Source organism: Austrofundulus limnaeus, unplaced genomic scaffold, assembly GCF_001266775.1.
Source record: "Austrofundulus limnaeus strain Quisiro unplaced genomic scaffold, Austrofundulus_limnaeus-1.0 Scaffold182, whole genome shotgun sequence".
NCBI classification, from domain to species: Eukaryota; Metazoa; Chordata; class Actinopteri; order Cyprinodontiformes; family Rivulidae; genus Austrofundulus; species Austrofundulus limnaeus.
In genome coordinates this window covers 1,030,991-1,038,931 of record NW_013952584.1, presented here as the reverse complement: position 1 = coordinate 1,038,931, position 7,941 = coordinate 1,030,991, and the positions used below count along the sequence as shown (strand labels likewise).

The 7,941-nt window shown below is 39.7% G+C and overlaps 1 protein-coding gene across 1 annotated transcript in view; it reads left to right on the top strand.

Annotated features, from left to right (window-relative positions):
- Positions 1–7,941, top strand: part of nav3 (neuron navigator 3) — a gene marked incomplete at its 5' end in the record, with an annotated part of 211,473 nt that overhangs the window by 59,681 nt on the left and 143,851 nt on the right. Inside the window, 1 exon segment of the mRNA XM_014018077.1 lies at positions 3,224–3,335. Coding sequence (XP_013873531.1) covers positions 3,224–3,335 — 112 coding nt within the window.

Here is a 7,941-nt window from a genome sequence, read left to right as displayed (position 1 = left end):
TATATATGTATGTATAATACCAAAAGCCTCTAAATGCTTTTCCCTTCAGCACATTGTTGTGTTTATAAAGAGTTCATCTGGTCCCAAATGAGGCAGTGGTCATGTCCGCCTAGTGGTCTGGCTTAGTTACTGTTTGCAATCAATCTTTTCGGTGTTCCATGCATAATGTCTGTTATTTTGACAGGTAAAAGAATTGTACTTGTAAATTTGATTTGTACTTGTAAATTTGATTCGTACCTGTAATGTGGCAAAGTTGTAACTTTTTAACTTATATTTGTAACTTAAAAACTTGTATTCTTACATAAGAATTGTACTTGTAAATTTGATTCGTACTTGTAAATTTGTTTTGTACTTGTAAATTTGATTCGTACTTGTAAATTTTATTTGTACTTGTAAATTTGATTTGTACTTGTAAATTTGATTCGTGGCAAAGTTGTAACAAATTTATGTATGTTTATAGACTTACACGTACAAATTTAGACTCTTACACATACTATAATTCTGAYAGTTATCTTATCCCATAAAAAAATCCAAACATCAGCCATGTTTATGTAATAACGGCTTTGTCATCCATTTTAACTTTACAAGTTAGCAAGACTAGTTTATGCCACCAGTAATCAGCATGGCCAGGAACCTTACCTTGCCTGCCACCAAACATTCATCGCTCCCGACCTTGGCAGTTGTCCCTGCAGGTGGTTGGTTCATGCAGAGCTGGCATTCACAAGTGATAATAGGATGGAGCAGAAGACGAGTCAATGGATTGGGGCCTCATCCTCAGTATTGAGGACGTTGCTTTGGTAGGTCATAGTGAAGGAAGAGCTGAGTCGAAAGGCAAATCTCTTTAAGCTCTTTACTGGTGTGTCTATGTTCCAACCCTCACGTATGGTAATGAGACGTGGATCATGACTGAAAGAATGAAATCCTGAATACAAACGAGGTTCCTACATGTGGCCAAAGTAGAGTTGTTCCTTCACATTAAAAGGAGTCAGTTGAGGTGGTTCATCTGATTAGAATGCCTCCTGGCGTTCTGGTCACGTCCTGCTGGTAGGGCGCTCCAATGAAGACCCAGAACTGAAGGGATTACGTATCCTCTGGCCTGGAACTGCCTTGGAGTCCCCCAGGACGAACTGGAAAGTGTTGCTGGGGAGAGGCATGTTTGTGTTTCTCTCATAGACCTGTTGCCTCCTTGACCCGAATATGGAAAAGTGGTAGAAGGTGGAGATGGAGAACTTAAGGCAGTTGTTTTTTTATGTATTTGTTTTTGTTTTTTTAGTTTTTATATTTGATACAGGTTAAGAACATTCAGTTGCACTGTTTCTGATTCACCAAAAGCCTTTTCACACCTTTTAATCATATTCCTTTTTACTGAGTCATTGTTGAATATCATCAAGCAGAACACACATCTTACTTCTATCCTTCCTTCCCGCTGCATTAAAGAACATCTGCAGGTTTACAGTATTTGTATTTACCATGGAGACATTTTGACTCTAAAAGCATCTTAAGAGTAAAAATGAGACCAGCTTCCATCTTTTCTTTCAGACCACTTGTTAATAACCCAATTTGTAGTACCCGCCTGCAGATGTGGACTAGCTTACAAGTTAGCACGGAGGCTTCATTAGATCAGACAGGCAGATATTGTGGTGTACTTTGTCTGCTTGCTATTCTGAAATATTGCTCAAAGTGTGCCTATTTGAAGCTTATTTCAGTGCTTCATTGAAACATGTTTTATTTGTTGAACAGGCTCTGAAAACACTAGATATTATTATGACCCCCGCACCCGAAGCGTAAACGGGAGTGTTTTCGTGCATTTTTTATTTTATTTTGTTTGTCAGTGATTTTTGGTCAACCGTAGCACAAAAATGGCTGCACCGATCAACATGAAATTTTGCATGTGGTGTAGATGWGTCTGACCTACACTGCGCCAGCCAAGGGTTTGACGATACACCCCATATTTGAGGAGGGGGCTCCATTCAAAAGGGGGGGGGGCATTCAAAAATGCTTACAACTCAGAAACTGTTCAACATAGGAGCTTCAGAATTTTTTTGTTATTTAGCTCTAATGAACGGCTATCCATCAGGCCCACCAATCAGTGCCCCCACCCCCCGGACTCCCAATTTTTTTCTGAAAAAGGGGTATCTGGACATACAAAAATGGTTATAGCTCAAAAAGTATTAAACATAGGAGCTTCAGATTTATTTTGTGTTTAGCTCTGATGAAGGGCTATCCATCAGGCCCACCAATCAGTGCCCCCACCCCCCGGACTCCCAATTTATCTGAAAAAGGGGGCTCTGGACATGCAAAAATGCTTACAACTCAGAAACTGTTCAACATAGGAGCTTCAGAATTTTTTTGTTATTTAGCTCTAATGAACGGCTATCCATCAGGCCCACCAATCAGTGCCCCCACCCCCCGGACTCCCAATTTTTTTCTGAAAAAGGGGTATCTGGACATACAAAAATGGTTATAGCTCAAAAAGTATTAAACATAGGAGCTTCAGATTTATTTTGTGTTTAGCTCTGATGAAGGGCTATCCATCAAGCCCACCAATTAGTGCCCCCCCCACCCCACCTCCCACCCCCCAGACCCCCAATTTATCTAAATAAAAAGGGGTATCCGGACATACAAAAATGGTTATAGCTCAAAAACTATTAAACATAGGACCTTCAGATATTCTTTGCTTGTTTAGCTCTGATGAGGGGCTATTCATCATGCCAACCTATGGGCAACACCCCCCCCCCTCCAAAAAAAGACCCCCATCCAAACCAGTACAATTTTGGGATGCATGACATTTATGAGGAATAAAGACTTTTGAGTTCTGAGAGAAGCGGTTGTGTTTTCTTCTAGAGCACCTGACGGAGAAGCCCAGGAACTGACAGAATTTGCTTTTACATGCAAGACTGTGTCCTGCTGTGACTGACAGATCATGTGGTGTCAGGACATGACATTTTTGCATCAGCCTGGAGGAAAAATAGTTGGGGGGGGAGAGGGGAAGAGAAAAGAAATGCATGTAGTGCAGCCTGACAGCCTCTTTTATTGGTTGGGCTCTAAACTGTCAGTGAGGGGCTTCCTGTCGTTCTGACTGGTCATCATTCTGTTCCCCCCTCTGAGACATTCAGTGACACCCTGTGAAATCCCTGGGTGTCATACGCCCTCCTCACGTTCCTGTGTTTGAGTGGTGTGTATGGCCCAAGCTTTTAAGTGAATCCAACAAAATGTGTCTCAGCAGGAGAGGACCCTGAGACGAGACGCATGAGGACGGTGAAGAACATCGCCGACCTGCGGCAGAACCTGGAAGAGACCATGTCCAGTCTACGGGGGACACAGATCAGCCACAGGTAGGTGCACAAATGCTATTGCCCTCTACTCTAAGTTAATGGTAGATGAGTTTTTTTAGTCATATTTAAAGTCCAACACCCACCATTATAGTCCCAAAGGCTCTTTAGATTACGATATTTATATTTTTTTAACATTTGGGTCACGTAAGTGGTAAAAACACGAGCACACAAGCAATGACTTCAAATGTGTGATGACATTCGACATGGAGGCCTATAAAGCAGAACATAAAATACTCCCATTCTCCTTCAGCTATCAACCTCACATTGCACCAATTCAACAAAGGGAAATGTGTCCCAAATGTTCACATTTTTTTACAATTATTTTATTCTTTCCTCTGTGTTTGAAAAATTGAATTAAATCAGGCATCACCTTTCTCAACAGTTTTGCAATGGTATTAAAGATTTGATAGATGGCCTTATTGTCCCATCAGTGGTCTGATGGCATCAATTCCAACAGCAAAAAGTAAAGAGTGCAACTTGCACAGAGACAAAAATAAAAACCATTGCAATTTGTCGGCTCCCTGAGCAACAGTCCACTCCTCGTCTCTCTCCTTTTCCCTCAGTCTATTATTTTGTGTCTTTTGCCCCATTTAGAAGGGAGGATGATGGCCAAACTGTCGACATCCATGACAGATGGCTGTCTGTGTCTGTGGGTGTGTGTGTGTGTTTGTTTTCCCCTTTTTTATTTCTCCGAGGAGTCTCAGCCAGGCGAGATCAATACAGCGCCACCACGTTATCACCAGAGTTAATGGAACCTACAGGTTTCTCGTTCATCAAATGCACAAGGAAAGTCAGCATGCAATATCTGGAAAAAGCATCATCAGACCGGTGCGTTGGCATTGTTTCAAGCGTGAGGATTCCTGTGTATCTTTTGGGTTATTTGGAGCAGTATTTGCAGGAAATGCCAAATTAAGATTGCAGCAGCCTCAAGCAGGTACAACATGAGCCAGAGACAAGTTTTCTGCTATTACATTTAATGAAAAATTAACTTAGTGTTTTTGTGAATGACGTGTTGATATTCTGAATGCTTTAGAGAATGCATGAGAATTCAACCAATGACAGGAACCTTGTCAGACCATGATAATCTCTCTCCTGGATAAGAAAATTGCTGTAATCACCTCAAAGCTTCGGATCACCTCTGACAATTGATGTCTGTTATGTTCCAGCAGATGTGACTGGTTCATCACTCTGTCCTCTGTGTTTCCCTGTAGGTTTTATTATATCTTTGATACCCGTTTATATTCCAACAAATCAGTTTTTGGGATTGGATCAATTCTTCATTTTTACGACTAACTACAACAAAGTCATTAAACATTTATTTATCAGATGCAGTGTGGTGTAATAGTATTCACTCCCTCAATTTTGTTTCGTCACTACCTGAAATTTAAAAGGAATTTTATGGGGCTTGTGATTTATTCGTTTATATAATATAACTATCACACTGATGCTCATGCCAAAGTACAGAACCATGACCATAATACCAAGGTGCATACAAAACCTTGATTTATCTATTATAGCAATGGATGTCCAAACTGTGACCCACATACTGAGGTGCGTACCAAACTGTGACCATTGTACCAGGGTATGTACAGAAAGAACCATGACATTGTACCAAGATACTGTACATACAGAAACTTAATTTATCCATTATAGCAATGGACATCCAAATCTTGACCCTCATACTGAGGTATGTACTGAACTGGCCATAATGTCTTGGCATTATCCAAACTGTGACCATTAACTATTGTACTAATGGATGTCCAAACCATAAACTTCATACTAAGCTAAGTACCAAACTGTGACCATTATACATTGTATGTAAAAAACGATGACTATTATGCCAAAGTACATACAAAACCGTGACAATAATACTAAGATACCTATAGAATCTTGATTTGTGAATTATACCAAACCGTGACCATCATAACGAACTGTGACCCTGATGCCAAGGTACATCCAAACTGTGATCATTATCCAATATACCAATGGTCATCCAAACTGTAGCCATTATACCAAATGATATGCAAACTGTAACCTTCATACAGTATGTACCAAACTGTGACCATTACACCAACTTACATTCAAAACCGTGACCGTTATATCAAGGTTATTTCAGAGCCATGGCATTATGTCAAGTTAAGTACTGTGATTTATCCAATGGACGTCCAAACTGTGGTCCTAATACTGAGTTATGCACCTGAGGTATGGACCAATCTTTGGCCTTCATCCTGTGGTATGGACCAAACTGTGACCTTCATACTAATGTACATACAGAAACAGGACCCTCATATTGATACCAAATTGCGACTTCTGTGTATCTTTATACCCCCAGCTGATATTGTTCTTTGATTTGACACCTTCAGAATGGATATGTTACCAGCATGATTATTCTGATTTTTGATGATGTACAGTAGTACCATTTTGATTAGTTGTAATTTCTTGTCAACAAAAAGTAATGAGCTTCTCTGAGTCAAAATGAATAATTATGAAATAATGTTATCTCACAAAAACATGCTCTTTTGTCTCGCGATATGACAAATAAATTAACACACAATTAAACCTAATGAATAAAACAAAGGTGTCAAGCTGAGATGACTTTTTAGTTAAAATGGTTGATCTTCATAGAAAATTCATATTTTCAAGCTCCAGCCGTTCTTCAGTAAAAGCTAAATCCAAATAATCTGTGCCTAGAGTTTTTGTAGACAAGGTCCTAATTATTTTCCAAGTTAATTTCACGTTGCTTCTTCTGAAAAAGTTAAATGCAAATCTATGGACAACTGTTAAAATAACTGTCTGTTATTATATCATTTACAGTATTTGAAACAGCAGTCTAAGAAGCCTAAAACGTCTTTCTCCTTTCACTGAGCAAGTTTATCTTATCTTGGGTTTTTCAGCTTCATGGATGTCCACAACATTTAATTTCCCACAGCCGTTTCTCTTGTCCACACAAAGAAAACTGGTATCGATTGGCATCAGCAAGRAAAACATAAGCACCGTGTGTGGAGACAGAATGTGATTCTCGAGGATGAACCCAGCTTAGCTCACACTGTCTGTCTTCAGTCTCACAGGGATCCACCAACTGTCACATGACATTTTGATTGTAATAGCTTTACCGTGTCGGCTTTGTTTGTTTTGTGTTTACATCAGGAAAACAAAGAGAGATTGTGGGGTACAATATTTATTACTTTAGACAGATTGCTAATGGTCAGTTTTGGTCCATTTTTAGGCATATGTTATGTTGTATGTATGTTGTAATATGTTATATTTTATGTATATTCTTTTTACCAGAAAGCTTTTTGGTGTGATGTTAGCTCTAAAACAGCTGTAATGCACTGAACAACCCAATTACACAACCCTGGAAGTAATGACAGGTCAAAGTMAGAAGTACTTTTTGGTTCTTCACAATATTCTTGTTATAAGTGAGAGGCGAAGTGACATAATGGGACATAATGAAAGGGAGGAGACTCACCTCCAGAGGAGATGAGTAATGATGGAAAGTCACCGGAGTGTGTGTGTGTGTGTGTGTGTGGTCTTTCCTCCAACACACTCCCTATGATGTCGTCTCCATCTCTGTGTGCGTTGTGACCTTCAGTGCTGAAATGGATTAACCTCACTAACATTGACAGCAGCCACATTGTCAACATCTTGCTCTCCGGTGGGCGGACTCCTCTTCCATTTAAAGTACAACCCAACAGATTCTAACTGGATAATTGAACAGGTTGAGCAGCAGCAGAAAGGTTAACCTCAAACATCCTGCCTGTGGCGTGCAGAGCTGCACGCTGAACTCCATGATTTGTTTGCTAATACGATCAATTAGAACAGAAGGTTTTCTCTTTTTAGACTGGTAATTTGCTTCTGCTTGTCTTTTTTTGAAAAGTTAATTTAAGGTCTGACTGTATATTGAGTTTCTGTTTGAAGAATTGTTTTTTTCTTTTCTTTATTAAAGTCTAGCTCTGATCTAATTATACACGAGTAAACGCTACTGACATCCTCATGAAGGTTTCTTTTTATGTTGTCCTGTCACTAAGTATGAGTATAATTCCATAAATGATTACAGGATGCTGAGGGACAAGCTGTGGTGTTGACTGATACAGGACATGTTAGACTGATACAGAACATGTATCAGGACATGTTAGACTGGTACAGAACATGAATCAGGACATGTTAGACTGATACAGAACATCTATCAGGATATCTTAGACTGGTACAGGACATGTTAGACTGGCACAGAACATGTATCAGGACATGTTAGACTGGTACAGGACATGTTAGACTGGTACAGGACATGTTAGACTGGTACAGAACATCTATCAGGACATGTTAGACTGGTACAGGACATGTTAGACTGTTACAGGACATGTTAGACTGGTACAGAACATCTTTCAGGACATGTTAGACTGGTACAGGACATGTTAGACTGTTACAGGACATGTTAGACTGGTACAGAACATCTTTCAGGACATGTTAGACTGGTACAGGACATGTTAGACTGTTACAGGACATGTTAGACTGGTACAGAACATCTTTCAGGACATGTTAGACTGGTACAGGACATGTTAGACTGTTACAGGACATGTTAGACTGGTACAGAACATCTTTCAGGACA